The sequence below is a fragment of the Pelobates fuscus genome, chromosome 3 (genome assembly GCF_036172605.1).
Source record: "Pelobates fuscus isolate aPelFus1 chromosome 3, aPelFus1.pri, whole genome shotgun sequence".
In the NCBI taxonomy this organism is placed as follows: domain Eukaryota; kingdom Metazoa; phylum Chordata; class Amphibia; order Anura; family Pelobatidae; genus Pelobates; species Pelobates fuscus.
Window position 1 is genome coordinate 49,251,047 of NC_086319.1, and position 24,365 is coordinate 49,275,411.

Below are 24,365 nucleotides of genomic sequence, written 5' to 3' on the forward strand. Positions count from 1 at the left end.
TTATATTTATATTGTTTAATGCATGTTAACCCTCTCCACACCAATACTGGAATGCTCTGAATGTCATGTAGATTCTTATAATAACAGTAAACTTAACCCAAGCTCTATAGGCCCTTTAAATATAAGAAACCCCTGACCCTAAACATCTTCTAACTCTAACCCTCAACACCCTCTAGTCGTAAATGCCCTCAAGCCTAACCCAAAAGACCCCCTATCCATAACCTTAATGAAGTGGTGAAGGAAATTTTTTTTTTCTTTCCTAAGTACAATAGATACAATGAATGCATGTCACCCACTGTACCATATCCATGTGCAAGACAACTGGAGAATTCCAATCATATGTGTTTGTTTACAGTATTGTTATGTCTGTGAGCTGAGAAACCACACTAACAATGATGACTATTTTTGAACACAATTCATTTTTTCCCCAAGTAAGTATTTTTAGAATATTTGTCAAGACAATGCACATTCTTTTTTCCAGTGAAATTGTTGGAACAGAGAGAGTGTCTGCACGTCCATGTTTTACTCTGTAGATGGCAGACTATAATAGCACTAGTATGTATTTCACTTGTCCATCCTATAAAGTTTAATTAGTTATACGTGTCTGATGTGATTGTAACCAGTGTGACTCCACTTGGTGCTTATCTAACAAGCTAGTTAATAAAAATTATGTAACACCCTTTACCTTGATCCCAGCGATAAAATTATAACTATTACAGTCATCCCGTATGTATGCAGAAGGCTCCAAGGAGCACTTGGCCTCAGCTTCTCAATATTTTTTCTATATTTCACATAACTGTTCTCCTACCATCAAATATGAATTACTACTTACTTCTGTGATATCGTACCGTGACCAATTTAGCCAGAGTTTGGATATTGTACACGGCCTCTGAGGCCACTATAAGATCATCTAGTTCTCGTTGATGTTTTATTCCCCTCCATTCTCTTCGTAATGCTTTCCTCTTGACCCTGTTAAGAAACATGTTCCTTTTCTCTTGACTTTTATTTAGCCACCTATACCTTCCTTCTTCTCCTTCTACCTACCTTATCATTTCACATCCCTCCACCTGCAGCGCACGCCACCCAGTTAGTGGTCGGATGGCTTTGCATTGCACTCTGATTTACGGGCCACCATATTTGATGTCCACCATATTTTATCTTGCTGAATATGGTGGACATATGGTTTGCTTCTGAGGGGTTTTCCCCTCAGTGTCTTCCTTACTTTTTTACAATGTTTTGCATACGTATGAAAATTGTATTAAAGCATTTTGAATAAACAATACATCTCTATATCAGAGGGTAAACCTACTTCTAGATTTCCCTGGTTGTTTTTACATGGGTTTTTTGAATATTCACATTTTGAAATTTAGTAGCCCAGTTACACTATCTTGGGTTTCGATAGTATAAGGAAAATTCTATCCTGTTACTTCCTAGTATGTTTTGCTCAGTCAAGATAAACTCAAGAGGCAGCAGTTGTCCAGAGCACCTGCTTCTTGCAAATACTTCTCATTGAGTTGTATCAGGAAGTCTGTGATTGGACAGCCACAGAAAGTCTGGGCGGAGTTAGAAGAGGAGGACTTGCAGAGGCTGCATACAAGATAACTTTTTGCATGCTGTTTTTACATATATCTCCAAGAAAAATTTATTTTTAAATTTTGTTGCAACTATATGTGTAATCACAGTCATCTGATTGTTTACTGTGGTTTAACTAAACTTTAGAATGCTAAATATTCATAATCAACTTTTTGTCCATGATATAATGATTTATGATAGCCCAATTTCCTGTCAAGTCTAGCATTTTTGAGTATGCACAATTTTATTATGAGCTGATACTCAATTTGGACTTTGACTCAAATGCCTGGATGTCAGGTTTCTTAGCTAGGAGCAGAACCTGTCAGGAGCTATTTAAAGTCTGGGACTCAACACCGGAAACGGGTTAGCCCTATCAGCATCCTTAGTGCAAGTCCAAACTTGTACCAGCTTAGCCCTCACACCTATGTTTCCTAGGTGATTGTTTAGCTTTTTAATATTATCACCAATATAGTGTTTTGTATCTCTTTTAATTTGCATAATTATTGGTAAAGTGTTAATGCTCTTCCCAACCTGTCATTTAGAATGGCAGTGTATTCTGATTTAAAATAGTTCTTACTCTTATTCTAATGGGATAAAGCACATGTTTCTAATTACGGAAGCACTTTATCCTGTCCAGCATTGTCCAGTTGGATTTCACAGCTCTTTGGACACCTTCTGGATTATTCATTAAGTGAGAATTGTGAAGAATGTACAAATTGCAGACCAAAATAGCTGAGCCGGAAAAAAATCTCTAACTCTGGTAATTTCCCAAAGCCTTAGGTATTTGTCCTAAGATTTGCAGCTCCCTTGTCAATTCTCCCCAATGCCTTTTTTTTTTTTTTTTAATTCTTTAAGTACAGGCAGATATACTAGAAAACTGTGCCAAATAATATCTTATTGTGTCTAGTATCTACATTCTCTGTCAGTTTTGACAATATAACATACCTAACTAAATCAGTAGAGCATAAGTAAAAAATTAAAAAAATTAAAAAAAAGAGACAAAAGCACAAAAAGGAAAGATAAAGATTAATCATCACCAATTGTGGACTTGCATTAAGGCCCTCATTGTTTACAATGAGAAATCTTATTAATTGGGGCTATATTCCAGCCACGGATCCCATGTTTTATAGTAAATGGGAGACAATCTCAAACCAAGGCGGTAAATCTGTTCATAACATCATTTTCCTTGACCTTAGCCCCCACCTTTTGCCTTGAAGGAGTTCCATCTCCTAGACATTTGGCTGCCAACAATCTACCAGCCATCAATCTTGCGAGTGAGATAAGAATTCCTCAATTGGGCGCAAAAGAAGCATTGATCATGGATCCAGGTTACAGGGTATCCAGAATGTAAGCTTGTTTGAGCAGGACCCTCAACACCTCCTTGTTGGTAGATCCTTGCATCCAAGTTGTCTTGTTACAAATACTTGTCTGTTAGTCCACCCATTGTGCAACACAGTTGAATTTATTGACACTTTTAAATAACAATAATGTAAAACGTCCTGTAGGAGGTTCCCAATTTCCCCCAGAATAATGCTATTTTGGGGCACCTCCAACATATTTAAAAGTAAGTTCCTCTGTGCCACAACTTCTCCAACCGTGGTCAGTTGGTCCTACCCATACAATGTAACTGGACACGGATTGTGTGTCCGAAAGAGAATCTTATACATTTGTTCTTGGGACACTACAGAGACAGATAAGTTAGCTCCAGCCTCCTACATGTCCTCCTACAATCTAGTTCCTTGCCCAAATTACTTTCCCATTGAATAATATATCGAAGAGACCCTAATCCTTTTGAATGGGGGTAAATATGGTGGTATATAAGTGTAATTAATCTTCTCTAATAAGTTAATATGTTGACGCGAATTCTCCCCAATTCTAATTCTAATGTTCTCTGTACCATAATAGTATTACATCTACAAAGAAATAACAATTATAATAAAGTACCAAAATCGAAAAGAGGGTACGGTCATTTCTGTAAATTATTAAAACTAAACGGATGTCTTCCCTAACTAGTGTAATGTCTGAAGTTAACAGTGCCATTATCAGATGTGGATAATTGATATTTAAATGGAAATTTATTTATTTTCCTTTTTTATAAATGGCTTCAGAGTAATAATACACTTCCTTTAGAATACAGGTGCATAGGTGTGTCTGAGAATGGCCCCAGGAGCATGACTATAAATGTCTGGCTAAGAAAAGCTTTTTTTGTTTAATTAAATACTCTCAGGAAGTGTGTGAAAATGTTCGGTTTCATTGTTATAATTTTATTGCTCTCCATTTTCTCTTTCCATAGATATACATGTTAACTATTTATGGAACTACAAGCCCATTGTTAATCAGTGCATCCTGTACGCATTAATGGGTTTTAAATATTTCAAACAAATGTTCAAAAATAGGGAAATCAAGAAAAAAAGTTATTTAAGGGTCACCTAATGTATTTAAATGCAAACATTTAGAAACAAAAACACAGACAACGTTTAAATAATAATTAGAACATAGTAAGCATAGTTAAAAACAATTGAAATGGATAGTAAAACAATCAAATCAAATGGGAAGGAGGAGCAACTACTAAATATTATTCTAAAAACAGGCTATGGGGGCTATGGGGTGACCATACCCCATCCCCACAAAGAGCAGTGCAAATCGAGGAAAAAACAAAACATACATATGCTAAGGTAACATGCCTGGAACGGATATCTAGGTGGTTTTTAGTGTAAAAAATAATGATAATAACAGTAATCTTGCTTGGAGAGAAGCTGCTTGTATGAAAGGGACATCCCAGGTTTTGGTGCCTGGGTACTGTACCTTTAAAACCAATTCATGGCCTTAAAACAGAGTCAGGCCATGTGCAACCCAATCATCACAAACCATTCACTCTTTGGACTTTCAATTTCACAGTGCGTAGCCCTACAAGTGTTACCTATTCAGTAAAGCCATAAAAAAAAAGTTTCGCAAGAGCCCTATATTCATAGTATGATGTATCTTAATGAATAAAAATGTATCTATATCGGAACATGGATGTATATAGAAGTAGCACGTAAAATGGGTGATCATGACAAAATGGCTCCTATTAACTCCTGTTTGATCAGAGCTTGAACCCACAGGAAAAGATGAGATATGTTAGCTACCAATCTAGTAAGGTCAGTTCCCTGAGTTGTGGCATAACATTCTGCAGAGTTCAGAAACCGGAATTAGTTCGCAGTACATAAAAACGTGTGATTAAAAGACAGAACGTTAAAACTGCTCTTATGTCAGCAGCCTTACATCACAGGAAGTAAAGAAATTCCTGTCCTACCCTGATACAGATTGCTTCAAGCTTAGTCTAGAAATACGTGTCAAGAGTTTCCTCAGTTTGATGCTGAGGTTTCTAAAACTCTTCTAGGATCATTAAGCCACAGACTATCCATGTCAGCTTCCAGACTACACTTGGAAGTGTATGAGACAGATGTCAGATGCCTTTACCCCAAGGAATCAAGTGTCATAAAGAGACACTCCAAACACCTAGAACACTTTAGATTTAAATGCGTGAAGAGTGTGTCCTCTTGTTTCATCTTACAAAAAGTGCAGATTTCAGTAGAAATTGGCACTTTTATGAATTAATCTTGTTACACCCCCAAACTGTCAACTAGACAACAGGTCTTGTTACTTCCTGGTTTGGTTAGCTCAGTGGAGCTAAATTCAAGAGGCAGCAATTGCTCAAAGCACCAGATGTAAAGACTTCTCGTTGAGCTGCATTGGGAAGTCTGTGATTGGACAGCCACAGAAAGTCTGGACGGGGTTAGAAGGGGAGGGCCTCCAAAGGCAGCCGACAAGAGATCTGCAGTTTTCGAAAGCAAGATATACCCAAATGAAAAAACAAAAACACAATTAAATACATGCATGTTTTCCTTTGTTATATCTACTAAATAGTGATATTTTATTTTAAAATTTTTCAAAATCTTTAAACCGGAACACTCTTGCAGAATTAGTCAGCGGCACCTCAGATTGGCTGAAAGGGGATTTCAGAAGATGGACCAGCTGCGGGGTAGACTGGAATGATGCTAACCATTCCATAGGGGAGAAGGATGAAGGCCAGAAATATTTCTTGTCGAAGACGAGGTGTCCTGCAGTCAAATTGTAGAGTAGGGCAGCAGTCATTCAGTGTATATAGTGTAAAGCAGGAAAATAATAGGCAGATGTGGCACTGTGTCAAAATGTTGCCCCAGTCGTTTACTCTTCATGTTTGAGTTTTAATTTGCAGATAAAAAACAATCTGTTGGTCCATTGTAGTGGCTCTGATGTCTGGAGTACTAGGGCTAGGTTCCCGGTGATAGAAAGGACTGCTTTTCCCGCTTACCTGGGTCCTGCCGAGCTCCAATGTTCCCTTCTAAGAAGTCAGAAGCTGATGCATCCATCATTCATTGTTTGAGAACGTCAGCTGATCTCTCTCAATCAATGAATGGCACACTGCATAAAAAGATTTGCACTCTATTTCTCCAGTTATGGGCTGGATTATGACAATTCACACTTTCAAGGAGCACTAAAGCATTAGGAATACGGCCCTGCATTCCTATATCTTTAGCTTACCTGTCCTTAGTGAGATACGATCCGCGTGTGCCATAAAAATTATTAAAATAAATGATTTACTAATCTTTTTCCAGTGCCATGGCTCCCTTGGCAGTGCTTATCTCTCCGATTTCTGAGATGTCATGAAGGAAGGATGGCCTCCATAGTTGGTCCAATCCAATACTCCTCATAGAGGAGCATTAGGGACCCGTTGCACATGCGCATCTAAAAAAGCTGTAATATTTACATTGCAAAGTTAAAACTAAAGGACCACTGTACCCTGACCACCCTGATCTAAATTGACATTTTGCATCGAATTTACACATTTTTCCGTTGCTCTGTTAATGAGGGCACATTCTGTGCTTTCTGCATTACCACCATGATGTTTATACGGAGAGTTTTTGTACTATTACATAGTGTTCCTTTATTTCACCACTGCCCTCCCTACCCCCACCTCATGGGAATGTTATGGTTTGAATATGAGTGGCATTAGAGAGAATCTTTTAGGCAAAACCAAGCTTCCTCACCCATAATCACCCCAAACATTTCTTCCAGTTAATTAATGTCTTCCTTCCACCTGCACATGTGTTGGCATTCATCGCCTGACACAAATCACCAGAGATCCGAACTAAAGGACTTTAGGCTGAGCTCACTAGAGGAAGCTACTCCCTTCTCTGAAATTCCCGAGGCTAAAAGGGCATTGAGTGACCAGCAGCAAATCTACTTTACAATGTTCTAACACATTAAAATTAACTTAAGTGCATTAGTTTATCTTTTCGTTTTTAGAGGGAGCTGAAAAAACATCACATAAGTTATTTAAAGAAATTAAGGTATTATATAAACATGTGGAAAATACGTGTCAATTTGCAACCTTTTCTTTTAAAATATTTACTTGTATTAGGGCAAAGGTTGTGTTTGAATGGATTATTGCCATAAAATGTGTAATGGCGCTTGATGGACTTAAAATGTTGGACCACTAGATCTTTAAAGCATGTGTATTTATTTTCTTTTTAAATGCCCGAGTTGGTCAGACTCACTGTTTTTCTTTCATTATCATGCCAACATTCTTACACAATGAAATATTTTACATATCAATCAAAACGTGCTCTATGTACAGATTAGAGGAGCACGTAGCTAGCAAGCTATCCAACATTAGTTCTCAAGGGATGGAGAAAAACTTGATTTATAGTACAATTCTTAGTACATTGATCAGGGATGCCATAGACTAAACTTAGTTTGAACTTTTGGACCCATTGTAGAGTTTTAGAATTTGGAAGCTCTGTAAATTGGAAAAATACCCAATAAAAATATATCTCATCTACAAAATGATAGTATTTGTTACAAAATCAAAAAAAAAACACAAAAAAACACCCACAAAAGTAGCAAACTGGACTTTGTGAATGGTCTAGTGATGCTCTAGTATAGTCATCTTCTGCTTGGTAAAATCAGTATTTAAAGAACAGTTTCACTAAAAGACTATCATTTATGCCATTATTGAAAATGGGCATGTAATAAAAAATCACCAGTTTGTATTATTTTGCAGTTTATACACATAAGCAAATACCTCATTTGAGGGCATGTCCTGGCTTGTCCGTGGTCTGTGGTGGCAGCCATCTTGTTAGGAAGCCTTATCTGCTAAGACTATACACAATTTAAACAACTGAACCAATCTCAGAGGATATTTTGAGATGCTCATCAGTCGCACATGTCATCTGACTTTGCAAGTGTTCTTCTTGATTACCTGCATGGCCATTGATTGGATAAACAGTACTTCTGACCACAGATGATTAAAAATGACTGCCACCATGGAGCAGGAGTAAACATGGAAGACGTTTAAAGCAAAGTATTTACTTCAATGTGTGACTTACAAAATAATGCACACAGGGTTATTTAACTTTATTCATTTTAAATGCAAAGTGCATTCAAAGTAAATGTAATATTTAAGACCAGAGTATCTAAAATGAAAGCAAAGCACAATTTTTCCAGTTCGGCTATTTTGAAAAATTCCCTTTCAATCATGTTGAATTCTCACTTTATTGAATACCCCATGGGTCTAATTATAATGCAATAAAGTATGATATCTAGTCAAGTAAGCAGTTTGTCCTGTCCAGCATTGTCCCGTTGGTTTACCTACATGGACCTACATGGACACCTTCTGGTTTATTCACAATGGGGAATTGTGGAGAATTGACAGGGAATTGCATATTTAGGACAAAATGGGGATTCTAGAAATGTCCCCAACTTAGCTATTTTTCCAGCATGGCTAATTTGTCATAATTATATAATTCCCTTGCCGGTTTTGAACATTCTACACTTTACTAACTTCATTCCTCTAAAGTAGAAGTGGGCAAAAGGTAGACCCCCAGATGTTGCAGCACTGCAATTACCATGATATATTTCATTCTAAAGGCCATAAAAACATTAGTTTTCTACATCTGATGATCTACCATTTTCCCAGCCCTAATGTACAGTATAGGTTTCATTAAATTAGCTAGACTACCAAGAGACTCCTTACTCGTGAAAGAAGCTATTTAACAAATGTGTGTGCTTCTTCATTCAACTTAAAATGTACTTTGCTTCTAATGGCATTATGCAAATACACCATGTTTTAACAATGTAACAGAATGAGTTGTAAGACTAATGGGTTTATTATGTTTACTTATAGGAGGGGTTCCAATGTGTCACTTACCTTAGATATGAGCGGCTTAGGAATCGTTGAACCTTTTAATGTGGCTCCAACATCTCGAGAAAAAGTATCCATCGAATACCTACAGTCAGCCAATCGTGTTCTGAGCAGACACCAGCTCCGTGACAAGGTCCAAAGCCCCCATTTGCTTCACACTGAATTCATGGTATGCTCTATAAAAATGTGTGAAAACTGTATCATTCACATTTACTTTGACTAGTTTACAGTGGGTTAGGAAGGTTTGGTGATTACTTAGTGACATTAAGGCAATCAAACAAAATGTTCTTGAGTTGTCTGCACTCCATGAAAACCGGAAGCCATATGGAATGGTTTTTTGAGAATATATATATATATTTCTAACCGTTATATAATTTTATGTGTTTACCATTTGGTAGTTCAATAATTACTGTAAATAGCAGAAATCAGGTAAGGAGACATGAAAAATAAATTTGTTATTGCATAAGGATTTAGTTTTTTTTTGGTTTTTGACTACTCATATCTTTCATGGTCAATAGTGATGTCCCAAACGGTTCGCTGGCGAATAGTTCCTGGCGAACATAGCATGTTCGCGTCCGCCACCGCGGGTGAACACATGCGATGTTCGGTCCGCCCCTTATTCTTTATCATTGAGTAAACTTTGACCCTGTACCTCGCACTCAGCAGACACATTCCAGCCAATCAGCAGCACACCCTCCCTAGAAGACCCTCCCACCTACTGGACAGCATCCATTTTAGATTCATTCGGAAGCTGCAACCATTTTATGTTGTTTTTTCAATTATTTTTTTTTTCAGTGCATATAAATGTTACAAGCAGATACTCCCCCCAGACACTCTGTATTACTGAAGATACTCCCCCCAGACACTCTGTGTTACTGCAGATACTCCCTCCAGACACTCTGTGTTACTGCAGATACTCCCTCCAGACACCCTGTGTTACTGCAGATACTCCCCCCAGACACCCTGTGTTACTGCAGATACTCCCTCCAGACACTCTGTGTTACTGCAGATACTCCCTCCAGACACCCTGTGTTACTGCAGATACTTCCTCCAGACACTCTGTGTTACTGCAGATACTTCTTCCAGACACTCTGTGTTACTGCAGATACTCCCTCCAGACACCCTGTGTTACTGCAGATACTCCCTCCAGACACTCTGTATTACTGCAGATACTCCCTCCAGACACTCTGTTTTACTGCAGATACTCCCTCCAGACACTCTGTGTTACTGCAGATACTCCCTCCAGACACTCTGTGTTACTGCAGATACTCCCTCCAGACACCCTGTGTTACTGCAGATACTCCCTCCAGACACTCTGTATTACTGCAGATACTCCCCCCAGACACTGACACAGAGCAGAATAGGGACTGTTCCCCCTACATAGGGTCACTTGGCAGATATGGATTGACACCTATCCTAAGGATCCCTGATACACACTGACACAGAGCAGAATAGGGACTGTTCCCCCTACATAGGGTCACTTGGCAGATATGGATTGATACCTATCCTAAGGATCCCTGATACACACTGACACAAAGCAGAATAGGGACTGTTCCCCCTACATAGGGTCACTTGGCAGATATGGATTGACACCTATCCTAAGGATCCCTGATACACACTGACACAGAGCAGAATAGGGACTGTTCCCCCTACATAGGGTCACTTGGCAGATATGGATTGACACCTGACCTCAGGGACCCTGATACATACTGGGGGGGGACCTACTGTCCTCCCCCCGCCCCCACCCCTGCGCGGTGGGTGGGGGCCGTAAAAATAATGAGGGGGGACCTACTGTCCTCCCCACCGGCCCCCACCCCTGCGCAGTGGGTGGGGGCCATAAATAACAATGGGGGGAGGACCTACTGTCCTCCCCCCGCCCCCACCCCTGCACGGTGGGTGGGGGCCATAAATCACAATGGGGGGAGGACCTACTGTCCTCCCCCCACCCCCACCCCTGCGTGGTGGGTGGGGGCCATAAAAATAATGAGGGGTGACCTACTGTCCTCCCCCTGGCCCCCACCCCTGCACGGTGGGAGGGGGCCATAAAAATAATGAGGGGAGGCACCTTCTGTCCTCCCCCTGGCCCCCACCCCTGAGCGGTGGGTGGGGGCCCTAAAAAAACAATAAGGGGGGGACCTACTGTCCCCCCCAGCCCCCACCCCTGCGCGGTGGGTGGGGGCCATAAAAATAATGAGGGGGGACCTACTGTCCTCCCCCCGGCCCCCACCCCTGCACGGTGGGTGGGGGCCATAAATCACAATGGGGGAGGACCTACTGTCCTCCCCCCACCCCCACCGATGCGTGGTGGGTGGGGGTAATAAAAATAATGAGGGCGGGGACCTACTGTCCTCCCCCGGTCTCCACCCCTGCGCGGAGTGTGGGGGCAATAAAAATAATGAGGGGGGGACATTCTGTCCTCCCCCCTGGCCCCCACCCATGAGCGGTGGGTGGGGGCCCTAAAAAAACAATAAGGGGGACCTACTGTACCCCCCCAGCCCACACCCCTTAGTGGTGGGTGGGGCGACTAAATAAAAATCCCCCCCCCCCCCTCAATCAAAGGTGACTAGCGGTCCCCAAGCCCCTAGTCACCCAACCCCCACCCAAAAAAAAGTTAACCCCTACCTACCCCCCTCACCCTAAAAAATAGTGAAGGGGGAATAAAATAACTAACCTGTAAAGAAAAATTCAACTTACCGTTTGACGTCTTCTTTTTTCTAAAATCTTCTTTTTTCAGCACCAAAAAAGGCCAAATAAAAAGCCATAAGAACCGACGCAATTTAAAAAAAAAAAAAGGCTTATAAAACCTTGCCACGCCCTGCAATTAGGCTAAGAACACTCTGATTGGCTGGTTTAAGCCAATCAGAGTGCTCGTTGTAATTTTACACAGCGTGGGAAAATTCCAAAGAACATTCCCACGCTGTGTAAAATGACACAGAGCACTCTGATTGGTTAGATTCCAAGCCCACCAATCACAGTGCTTTGTGTCATTTTACACAGCGTGGGAAAGTTCTTTGGAATTTTCCCATGCTGTGTAAAATGACAAAGAGACCTCTGATTGGTGGGCTTGGGATCTAACCAATCATAGTGTTCTGTGTTATTTTACACAGCGTGGGAAAGTTCTTTGGCATTTTCCCACGCTGTGTAAAATGACACAGAGCACTGTGATTGGTGGGCTTGGAATCTAACCAATCAGAGTGCTCTGTGTCATTTTACACAGCGTGGGAAAGTTCTTTGGAATTTTCCCACGCTGTGTAAAATGACAAAGAGCACTCTGATTGGCTTAAACCAGCCAATCAGAGTGTTCTTAGCCTAATTGCAGGGCATGGCAAGGCTTTATAAGCCTTCCCCCGCCCAGCAGAGCTCAGTCTGCGCGGAGCCCTCCATGGGTGAAGATGGATTTTTTTTTCTTTTTTTTTTTTAATTGCGTCGGTTCTAATGGCTTTTTATTTGGCCTTTTTTGTGGCTGAAAAAATAAGATTTTAGAAAACAGAAGACATCAAATGGTAAGCTGAATTTTTCTTTACAGGTTAGTTATTTTATTCCCCCTTCACTATTTTTTAGGGTGAGGGAGGTAGGTAGGGGGTAACTTTTTTTGGGGTGGGGGGGTGGGTGACTAGGGGCTTGGGGACCCCTAGTCACCTTTGATTGGGGGGGATTTTTATTTAGGGCCCCCACCCACCACTCAGGGGTGGGTGCAGGGGGGGACAGTAGGTCCCCCCTTATTGTTTTTTATAGGGCCCCCACCCACCGCTCAGGGGTGGGGGCCAGTGGGGGAGGACAGTAGGTCCCCCCTCATTATTTTGATGGCTCCCACCCACCGCGCAGGTGTGGGAGCCGGGAGGAGGACAGTAAGTCCCCCCCTCATTATTTTTATGGCCCCACCCACCACGCAGGGGTGGGGGCGGGGGGATGACAGTAGGTCCTCCCCCCATTGTGATTTATGGCCCCCACCCACCGCGCAGGGGTGGGGGCGGGGGGAGGACAGTAGGTCCTCCCCCCATTGTGATTTATGGCCCCCACCCACCGTGCAGGGGTGGGGGCCGGGGGGGAGGACAGCAGGCCCCCCCTCATTATTTTTACGGCCCCCACCCACCGCGCAGGGGTGGGGGCGGGGCGAGGACAGTAGGTCCTCCCCCATTGTGATTTATGGCCCCCACCCACCGCGCTGGGGTGGGGGCCGGGGGGGAGGACAGTAGGTCCCCCCTCATTATTTTTACGGCCCCCACCCACCACGCAGGGGTGGGGGGAGGACAGTAGGTCCCCCCCCAGTGTGTATCAGGGTCCCTGAGGACAGGTGTCAATCCATATCTGCCAAGTGACCCTATGTAGGGGGAACAGTTCCTATTCTGCTCTGTGTCAGTGTGTATCAGGGATCCTTAGGATAGGTGTCAATCCACATCTGTCAAATGATCCTATGTAGGGGGAACAGTCCCTATTCTGCTCTGTGTCAGTGTGTATCAGGGATCCTTAGGATAGGTGTCAATCCATATCTGCCAAGTGATCCTATGTAGGGGGAATAGTCCCTATTCTGCTCTGTGTCAGTGTGTATCATGGTCTCTGAGGACAGGTGTCAATTCATACCTGCCAAGTGACCCTATGTAGGGTGAACAGTCCCTATTCTGCTCTGTGTCAGTGTGTATCAGGGATCCTTAGGATAGGTGTCAATCCATATCTGCCAAGTGACCCTATGTAGGGGGAACAGTCCCTATTCTGCTCTGTGTCAGTGTGTATCAGGGATCCTTAGGATAGGTGTCAATCCATATCTGCCAAGTGACCCTATGTAGGGGGAATAGTCCCTATTCTGCTCTGTGTCAGTGTGTATCAGGGTCTCTGAGGACAGGTGTCAATCTATATGTCAAGGTAATATGTCATATGTCAGGTGTCAATCCATATCCATTGTGATTTAGGAATGTTAGGTCATTTATGCCCTTTATGGATTAAAACCAGACTCATCAACTGTGTAATTTCCCATGGGAGTTTTGCCATGGATCCCCCTCCGGCATGCCACAGTCCAGGTGTTAGTCTCCTTTAAACAACTTTTCCATCACTTTTGTGGCCAGAAAGAGTCCCTGTGGGTTTTAAAATTCGCCTGCCCATTGTCAACGGCGGTTCGCCCGGTTCGCCGGTTCGCAAGCGTTTGCGGAAGTTCACGTTCGCCGTTCGCGTGCCGAAAATTTTGTGTTCGCGACATCACTAATGGTCAATCACCAAAAACTTCTCATGTAAAAAGTGTGGCAGCCCCCATGCCCCTGCAGTCTCACTGCTCAATTCTCTGCCATTTAGGAGTTAAATCACTGTTGTTTCAGTTTATGCAGCCCTAGCCACACTTCCCCTGGCTGTGACTGACACAGTTAACAAAAATAGTTTTATTTTCAAGCAGATCTAAAAGCACAGTTCATTTATTTTAGTTGTCATTATCTCTTTCTCTGTTAATTGGACTTTAATTACACACAGGAGGCTCCTGTAGACTCTAGCAGGCTAACAAAGCAGGAGTTAAGACATTCTAAATTAAACAGACTGTGTAATAATGGAAGTTTAAACATTAGATCTCTCATTACAGGAAGTGTTTAGGAAGGCTGTGTGAGTCACATGCAGGAAGGTGTGACTAGGGCTACATAGACAAAGTGATTTAACTCCTAAATGGCAGAGAATTGAGCAGCAAGACTGCAGGGGTATAATCTATACACCAAACTGCTTCATTAAGTTGTTTTGATGTTTATAGTATCCCTTTAATCCACATCAACTGTGAGGATATGGTTCACTGTTTGCTTTTCCTCCCATATCTAGTAGACTATAAAATACATATTTTTGCTCCTCATAAAGAGGGCAGTTGCACTTTTTTATAATTAGCTAAATAGTGCACACATCCATGATACATGGGGAACCATGTATTACCGGGAAATTGTATTGAACCACAAGAACAAAGGTTGACTTGTTTAAGATTGTTTCAACAACCCATTAGATGGCGTTGTTTTTCCCTAATACATGCTTTTCCATTATTTGGTACCGTATATTTCTATAAATGTATATTTTAGGTTATGGTTAGTGTTCATGTAAATGTTAATAATGTAGATGTTAATTATGAGTGTTAGGATACTGCATTGATAAATGTTTAGTACTAATATAGTGTAAGGATAATTGTGTAGGAGTTAATTTGCATTACAGGGTTAAGTACTTCTCTAGTAGCTGTCTTCCTGATAGCAACTAGAGGCACTTCTGATAGCAGCATTTGATTTGATGAGCACGGTGCTTGGCCGTGCATGCCTAGTTCTTCATGAGAAGCAATGGATTGGAGGAGATCGTGAGTGATGTTACCTTGGATGGTGTCACCACTGAAGGAAGAACTGGAGTAATCATTACTTAACTATAATTTGTTAATGACAAAGGGGGGTTGACACAGAGGGTGGACAGAAGGTAACCTATAATCCTCAAATAACTATTCTAATTTTCAGGACTATTGGTTTCCGTTTAGTTAGCAGATTGCTCTGGATTGTAATTTACAAGAATCTTGGGCAAACCGTGTAATGTATCAGCATCAGAGTTGGTTGTTAGGTTAACAGTATTGAATTGTGTGTCTGTTGACACATGGTTTATACAATTGTGTTGCTTATAGAATGTTTTTGTTTATACATGTTTTCCCCCTTGTTTCACTTACAGGAAATCCCAATGAACTTTGTGGATCCCAAAGAACTTGACATTCCAAGTCATGGAACTAAGAACAGATACAAAACTATATTGCCTAGTAAGTTTAGCATTAAACGAAACAAAAATGATTCATGAGTTATTCAAATCTTTACTTATTCCTTTAGATTGTAACCTCTTCATCTACTGTTCCTTTATGTAATAAGTGTTTTGTTAGACTTAAACGGTTTTCTTGTTTACCTATTAAACTGCGCTACGGCATATGTTGCGCACTATGAAAAATTGTTGTTGTAAGTATTGTTAGTGGGGAGACTTTGCAACTGGCTAAAACAAATGCATATAAATTATTATTATTATTATTATTGCCATTTATATAGCGCCAACAGATTCCGTAGCGCTTTACAATATTATGAGAGGGGGATTTAACTATAAATAGGACAATTACAAATAACTTACAGGAACTATAGGTTGAAGAGGACCCTGCTCAATCGAGCTTACATTCTATAGGAGGTGGGGTGTAAAACACATTAGGACAGGAATTTGCAGTCAAATAAGGTGGACTGCCCTTTAGGAGAGGGCAAGAGACAGGTATGTGAGGTAGGGATTAGTCTTGGAGGCCATAAGCTTTCCTAAAGAGATGGGTTTTAAGGCACTTCTTAAAAGATGCAAGACTAGGGGAGAGTCTGATGGAGGTAGGCAGGCTATTCCATAGGAAGGGAGCCGCCTGCGAGAAGTCCTGCAAGCGTGAGTTGGCCGTACGGGTGCGGACAATGGACAGGAGGTGGTCACGGGCAGAGCGGAGAGACCAAGAAGGGACATACCTATGGATCTGTGAGGAGATATAAGAGGGGCTAGAGTTGTTCAGTGCTTTATAGGTGTGAATTAGTACCTTGAATTGACTCCTATAGCATGCAGGAAGCCAATGTAAGGACTGGCAGAGGGGTGAGGTGTGAGAGAAACGACTAGAGAGGAAAATCAATCTAGCAGCAGCGTTCATTACGGACTGTAGGGGTGCAGTACGGATTTTGGGAAGACCAATCAGGAGAGGGTTACAGTAATCCATGCGGGAAATTACTAGAGCATGGACAAGCTCCTTGGTAGTATCTGGTGCAAGAAAGGGGCGGATGCGGGCTATGTTTTTAAGATGGAATCTACAGGATTTGGCAACATGCTGGATGTGAGACTCAAAGGTGAGGCCAGAATCAAGTATGGCGCCAAGACAGCGCGCTTGCAAGGATGGACTGATGTGGGTAGCACAAACTTGAAGGGAGATCGAAAGAGGAGGATCAGTATTAGGAGGAGGAAAGACAAGGAGCTCAGTTTTAGAGAGATTGAGTTTCAGAAAGCGGGACGACATCCAGTCAGAGATGGAAGAAAGGCAAGCAGTGACACATTGCAGGACGGCGGCGGAGAGGTCCGGGGAGGAGAGATCTAACTGGGTGTCATCAGCATACAGGTGGTAGAGGAATCCAAATGAGGTAATAAGTTTGCCAAGAGAGGCAGTATAAAGTGAAAATAGAAGGAGACCAAGGACAGAGCCTTGGGGAACTCCAACTGAGACAGGACGAAGGGAGGAGGTATCATTAGAAAAAGAGACACGGAATGAGCGTTGGGAGAGATAAGAGGAAAACCACGAGAGGACAGAGTCACAGAGACCAAGCGATTGAAGAGTTTGAAGAGGACATAAAGGGCTGCACTTACTGGCTGAGAGTACTCAGGTGGAACTCCAACCACAGAGTGTGGCCCTTTATGGTCAGGCTTACCTCACACAAGTTAACTGAAAGCTCCTTGCAGAAGCTCCCCGAAGCAGGGAAGGCAGCAGTATCAGGCACCCTGCTGGACCCAAGTAAATTGTCAAACCATGCTTTTCAGTTTGACTGTGTATTTTGGGAATGCACCAGGGCACTTCTTACCCCAACCACTACAGTTGGCTTTAGGGATTATGGGGATGTAGGGTTCCTTTAATGCCATACTGTATATCTACTTTCTAGGACCTGTCTCTGGTGTCCCAGAAGTAGCACACGAAGGATGGTTTTAAATTGTGACTGTCCTGACAAAATCAGGACAGTTGGGAGGTATTCAGACATTCACTTAAATATGGTAAATTTCTACAGTGAGAGTAGTATTTCCAACCTTTCTGCATTTTCATTTACTGTCATTTAAAAAAAACAAAAAAAAAAACAGACAAAACATATTGATTAATACATAAAATAAAATACAAACATATAGATACAGGAAAAATATTTTTCGTGTCATATGGCTTTTGACTTGATGATCTTCCTTTAACATATTTTCTTTGTTAAAACTCATTAAATACCGAATTCCTAAGCACTCTCTTTGCAGAAGGAAATTAGTGTTTACCTTAATCCTAAATTGCCTTGAACGTTGGGGAAACACATTATGATTTACAGTTCTAAGAGATTTCCTGTGTTCGTGTTGCTCAGAAAAAATATGCGTTTGTACTTTCATATTACATAAAACCATGCTGTTTAAGCTCTGTGGCTTATTCACTAAACAGCAAGTTATATTTAGCCACTTTAACATAAAGTTAAGAAAAACCAATGATATAGCATGAATAGCAAGGGGTGTAAATCTAGGGTAGAATGGTAATTTAAGGGATACTACAGGCACTAAAACAACTTTAGCTTAATGAAGCAGTTTCGGCGTAAAGATCGTACCCCTGCAGTCTCGCAACTCAATTATCTGCCAAATCATTTTGTTTCTAAAGCCCTAGTCACACTTTCCTGCATGCGACTTGCTCAGCCTTCCTAAACACTTCCTGTAAAGAGAGATGTAATTTCTAAACTTCCTTTATTGCACAGTCTGTTTAATTTTTTATCGTCTGCACTGTCTTCTAGACCTTGCAGGAGCCTCCTGTGTGTGATTAAAGTTCAATTAGCAGAGCAGTAGAAAAAAACTTCAAAAGCATGTTAATATCTGATTGATTTTTTTTTATCTGATTTTTCATGCAGGCTGTGTCAGTCACAGCCAGGGGAAGTCTGGTACGGCTGCATAAACAGAAACAAAAGTGATTTAACTTCTAAATGGCAAAGAATTGAATAGTGAAAAAGGAGGGACATGATCTATACACTAAACAAGCTTCCTTAAGTTAAAGTTGTTTTGATGCCTATGGTATCCCTTTAACCCCTTAAGGACCAAACTTCTGGAATAAAAGGGAATCATGACATGTCACACATGTCATGTGTCCTTAAGGGGTTAAATTAATAGATTTAAAGTCAAAAATATCTAAAAACAATACATGTTTTTAATTCTATATTTTCAAAAGAGCAACATCTGTAGCGATTATGCATAATTGAGGCATGGAAAGGGTGCCTAAAATGCATTAAAGGGACACTATAGTCATCAAAATAACTTTAGCTTAATAAAGCAGTGTTGGTGTATTGAGCATGCCCCTGCAGTCTCACTGCTCGATTCTCTGCCATTTAGGAGTTAAATTTAGGGGTTTATGCAACCCTAGCCACACCTCCCTGAATGTGCCTTGCACTACCTTCCTAAACACTTCCTGTAAAGAGTCATCTAATGTTTACACTTCCTTTATTACACATTCTGTTTAATTGAGAATGTCTTATCTCCTGCTCTGTTAATAAGTTGCTAAACCTTGCAGGAGCCTGCTGTATGTAATTAAGGTTCAATTTACAGACCAGGAGATAAAAACTTTTAAAGTACCGTAAGTTACATCCTATTGAAAATTAAACCATTTAATCATGCAGGCAGTGTCAGTCACAGCCAGGGGAGGTGTGGCAAGGGCTGCGTAAACAGAAACAAAAGTTATTTATTTCCTAATGACAGTGAATTGAGCAGTGAAACTTTAGAGGCATGATCTATACACAAAAAATTGTTTTATTACGCTAAAGTTGTTTTGGGGACTATAGTGTCCCTTTAACCAGGTGTGCCATATACAAGAGGGTCAACAGCTAGAATATCAAATATGTATACAAACTGGAACCCAAAACAGATTGAATGTTGGCATCCTGAGCTAAACTGCACCAAAAGTGTGAAGAGGGAAATTATTACTGATAATGTAAAAATGTATAGTTTATGGTTTATACTAGAGCAAAAGATAAAACTAGAGGAGGGATAGCCACGCAAGTCATAATAAAAAATACAAATTAACAGAACGCAAGTTGGCGTTAGTACGTCTGTGAATCGAGAAAATAACACCAGGGGTAAATTTTCTATGGGTCAGATATAGAGCTTTCCCATCGGAAAACCCTTTTAAAAGAAATTAGGCATAACAAAACTTTTAGTTTGTATGATAAAATTTTTAAGGATAAAAAAATAATTATTACCCCAAGATTTAATTAAGCAAAGAACTAACATCCCATGTATTTTTGACATGGAGGACATGTTAACCAAATACCTTTCATAAGTCCACATACTAGAGGGTGTTTACTAACTGGGAAACAAATCAATCGGATTATAACGAGTTGATAAAGCCGAACGGTAAACAATAATACTGTGATATGCCAAGTTAAGAGATAATTTTAGAATGTTAGCTAAATCTGAATGTGCGGAATCCACACAACGTTCCATGCACCAACTAATCCAAATTTTCTAGGCTGATCCGTAATTAGAAAAAACACAGGTAGAAGAACAACTGACAAAATATAGGCAGCAAACTCTGCATTTAAGGTATACCCTTAAACCCTAAAAAATTAATAGCATAAAATACACTAAAACAGGTTGCACCAAATGATGGATATAATGATAAAATTAGTAAAGAAATATATATGGAATAAATAATAAACGTATAAAGTCCAATATTCACAGTCCAATAATTACAATCCCATGTGTAAAAAGATACAAAATGAAAGATAATAGTGCAGACTGTTTTTTTTTTGTTTTTTTTTTAAGCAGGAAGATAAAACTCTCAATAATGATCATTTGAATTGCACTCACATTTCGTAGAGCTCTAAATAAAATTGCTAGCAGCGGTACAATCCCAACATTTTATGGAGTTAGAATCAATTTTTCGTGACTGATAATGAAACCAAGACCCATAAGAGGGGTTAGAGTCCATTTGTGAAAAAAAATATTACCCTCTTACAAGGTTTTTCTTTAGGGAATGTTTGACAAATAGACACAAATAATACAAGTGTATAGAAAAATGTATTATTTATATTATCTTGGGTTACTGTTACAGATTTTAAAGCTATATACACAGTACACATTAAAAACAAATCCTGTCCATAACCAATAGATACACAGAAAAAGGGCAATACTTGTGACAAAAAAAGGAATGTGCAACAAATAAGACACAAATGCAAGTGTGTAGATGTATGTAATATTAATATTGATTTTTTTAGGTTACTCTTACAGATTTTAAAAGAATATGCACAGTACACATTATTATTATTATTATTATTATTATTATTTGTAAAGCACCAACAATTTCTGTAGCATTGTACAATGGGTGGACTAGCAGACACGTATTTGTAACCAGACAAGTTTGACCCACAGGAACAAAGGCATTGAGGACCCTGCTCAATGAGCTTACATGCTAGAGGGAGTGGGGTAATGTGACACAAAAGGTAAGGATAGGGTAGAAAAGTAGGTTGCTAGGATAGTATTCTGTTTTGTTTTGAAGACAGTTTCAGGAGAGGAATCTGGGTGGGAGGGAAAGCTGTTCACAGTATAATTGATAAGCTTTCCTAAAGAAGTAAGTTTTCAAAGATATTTTTGAAGGAGTGGAGATTGGGTGAGAATCTAGCAGAGAGGGGAATGGTGTTCCATAGGAACGGTGCAGCCCTAGAGAAGTCTTTAAGGTGAGCATCAGAGGTAGGAATACGAACAGAGGTTAGATGTAGGAATGATACTGTGACGAGACCAATCTCGCCACATTGCATTGGAGGAGCCTGGTTGCCCGCCTGTTACCTCTGGACTATGGCCCTGGGAGATTGGGCCCTTTAAAAACAGTATTCGGCCATACCAGAGTGTATGTCACTCATTCTGGCCCTTTAAATACTGTGAGGAAGGATTGGCACTTTTTAAATGGCACTTCGGATGCAGCCGAAGTGCCGAAGTCGGCGAACTCGTCAAAGTGGCCGCCATTCGACAAAGGAACACATGGCGGCGGCCATTTTAATTTAGTCGAACGCGGTCAGCGCTGTATGCTAAAGAATATGTGGAACTAAAATTGGCTACGCAAATACACGAACACCGCTGACCCTTACCGTCGCCTCCACTTCGACACTTCGGTTAAAGTCGAAGTACGTTCGACAATTCGAACATCCTGTTGTAATGTGCTATTTGCACGAACGGACCTGTTCGTGCCTTCGAAGGGGACTTAGCAGTTTTTCTGCAGGAAATTGACCGACCGCACAGCCCAAATCTATGGAACTGTTTTGGGCAGGAAAATGTGCTTGCGGTCGGTCATAAAGGACTTCTGGCTATCTTTTATCCACTAAAGGGATTGGTATGATTTTTGAGAGTGTTTATGTTTAAAGTATGCTGAGTTTAAATATGTAATTTTTATGGAGATTGGATGTATGGTTTTAAAGTTACGGGGTATGTAGAAAAACTGTATTTTTACTGTCTGTGATAATTATGTTAAACCATTGTGTAACATAATTGTATCACAGGCAGAGGGGAGGATTTTGTGTGTAAATGCTGGGAGTGTCTTCTGTAGTGTACGTGTATGATTGGTTATTTTGTAACACCCTGTGGGTGGTCCTACCTAAGGGAAACTGTCATAAAAGAAGGTTCTTTTGGTGCCATTAAACAGACCACTTCTTGACCCTCAACACGGAGCTCTGTCTCGTTCTTGGGGGGATTCACTGTATGCTGTTAGAGACTGATTGCCAGGAGTGTAAGCTCGTCTGCTAGCAGCTATTAGTGAGGTTCCAGTTCGGGAGTTGGAGTGCTATTTTGTATCCAGTTCGAGAGTTTGGTGTTCTGCAGTAGCTGTGCCTGTGTCTCTGGAAGGGGAAGATCTACTTAACGGCGGTTTAACCTTTTTATGCCTGGGGGTGCCGTTACAGATACATAGAAGTGATACTGGAAGCCGAAAGAGCTGATGAGTTTACCAAGGGAAGTAGTGTAGATTGAGAACAATAGGGGACCAAGGACAGACCCTTGGGGAACCCCAACAGAAACCCTTGGGGAACACCAACAGAGAGGCATTGGGGAGAAGAGGAAGAGCCAGAGAAAGAAACACTGAATGAACGCTGGGATAGGTAAGAAGAGCACTAGGATAGATCGTTATCTCGTAGAACGAGAGTACGGAGGATGAGAAGAAGCTGTTGATGATCAAGATTGTCAAAAGCAACAAAAAGGTCAAGGAGAATTAAAATAGAGTAGTGGCCATGGGATTTAGTAGTGATAAGATCATCCTGTCCATAATCAGTAGATACACAGAAAAAGGGCAATCTTTAGACATTTAAAAGTAGATCTCCTTACGTCTTCATCTTGGGACAGTCTGGGCCAGGCTCGGTTCACCATCCTGACCCAGAGCACTTCTGTTTGCTGCGCTTTCCTCCCCAAAAACACTGACTCTCCTTGGCTGCTCTTCTTAAAACTGATTATTAAAGTTCATAACTAACTATCCCACAGTCTCTTGTACCCCCCAAAATGTGGTTCATCTAACCCCCTTTTCCAGAGAGTTTCAGCAAAACCTGTATCACCCAGTTGCAAAGGAGACAAATGGGAAAACGTAACCCCCCCTTCTCACATATTGGTTAGTAAATAAACCCTGGAAAGACATGTTTCCAAAATCTAAAGAAGTCACCTTTGATGATAACCTCCTTTGATATGTAAATTACATTCCATTGTGATACCATATAGCTTGTCTTGTTTATTACACACCAAATCTACGCACAAAACATATGTCTATATCTTAAATAGAAAATACAAATTTTAAGGGCACCTTATTTCTTACACATTGATTGTGATTGTAAATAGCATTGATACTTTCAGGGCCGGGCTTGCCCACCGGGATACCGGGACCTGGCAGACAGCTGGCTGACCTGCGGCTGCAGAGGGAGCTCTTCTGGCGGCCGCAGAGGGAGCTCATCTGGTGGCCGCAGGCGGGAGCTGGCTCTTCTGGCGGCCACAGTGGGAGCTGGCTGTTCTGGCTCTGCTCCCCCGCCCTCGCGCGTTACTTATTAAGAACGGGGCCGGAATATGACAGGACTTTGTGTTAGAATTCCCTACAATTCTGTGTTTTCTAAATAAATCACATTTTGTTAGACTAGTGTTCATGGACTTTGTGGTTTTAAGCATATTAGCCCTATATCAAAATCCTAGTGCAAGAGTGCTTAATACTGGCTTTTTTTCTGACAAAATAAAAATAAGTAACGGCTCTCGTCAAGGTTGTCCCCTTTCCCCTCTCATTTTTATTATATGTATGGAACCTGTAGTAAGGATGATTAAACAAGATAATAATATCAAAGGGTTGATTACACCAGGGGGTATTAAAAAAATAGCGTTGTTTGCGGACGATATTCTGCTCTTTATTAAAGACCCAGAGTCTTCTTTACCAGCACTGATTAAACTACTAATAGAATATGGGCAGGTATCGTATTATAAAAATAACATAGCTAAAACACAGGCACTACCTATTAAATTACAACAAACAGTTATAGATAAATTGAAGCTACAATATAAATTTGATTGGCGTACTTCATTTATAAAATATTTGGGAATTAAACTTACTAAAGCAGCTAAAACATTAATTAAAGTAAACCATTATCCAATGCTTCAACAAATTAAAAATACAATGGCAAAGTGGGAAGTTTTGGAGATTTCATGGCTGGGACGAATAAATCTTATTAAAATGATGATACTACCTCAGATACTATATCTCTTTAGAACATTACCCATAGCACTCTCTAACAAATTACTTAAACAGATTCAGAGCACTATAAATGCTCACATTTGGAAGAGGAAACCCCCAAGAGTGGCA

The 24,365-nt window shown here is 40.9% G+C and overlaps 1 protein-coding gene across 2 annotated transcripts in view; it reads left to right on the forward strand.

Moving 5' to 3' along the window:
* PTPRR (protein tyrosine phosphatase receptor type R) overlaps positions 1-24,365 on the forward strand; it is a 177,852-nt gene that overhangs the window by 118,634 nt on the left and 34,853 nt on the right. For both annotated transcript variants that reach the window (XM_063447011.1, XM_063447012.1), the window contains 2 exons: positions 8,783-8,969; positions 15,458-15,542. In XM_063447011.1, the coding sequence (XP_063303081.1) occupies positions 8,783-8,969; positions 15,458-15,542 (272 nt within the window). The remainder of the gene's footprint in view (positions 1-8,782; positions 8,970-15,457; positions 15,543-24,365) is intronic.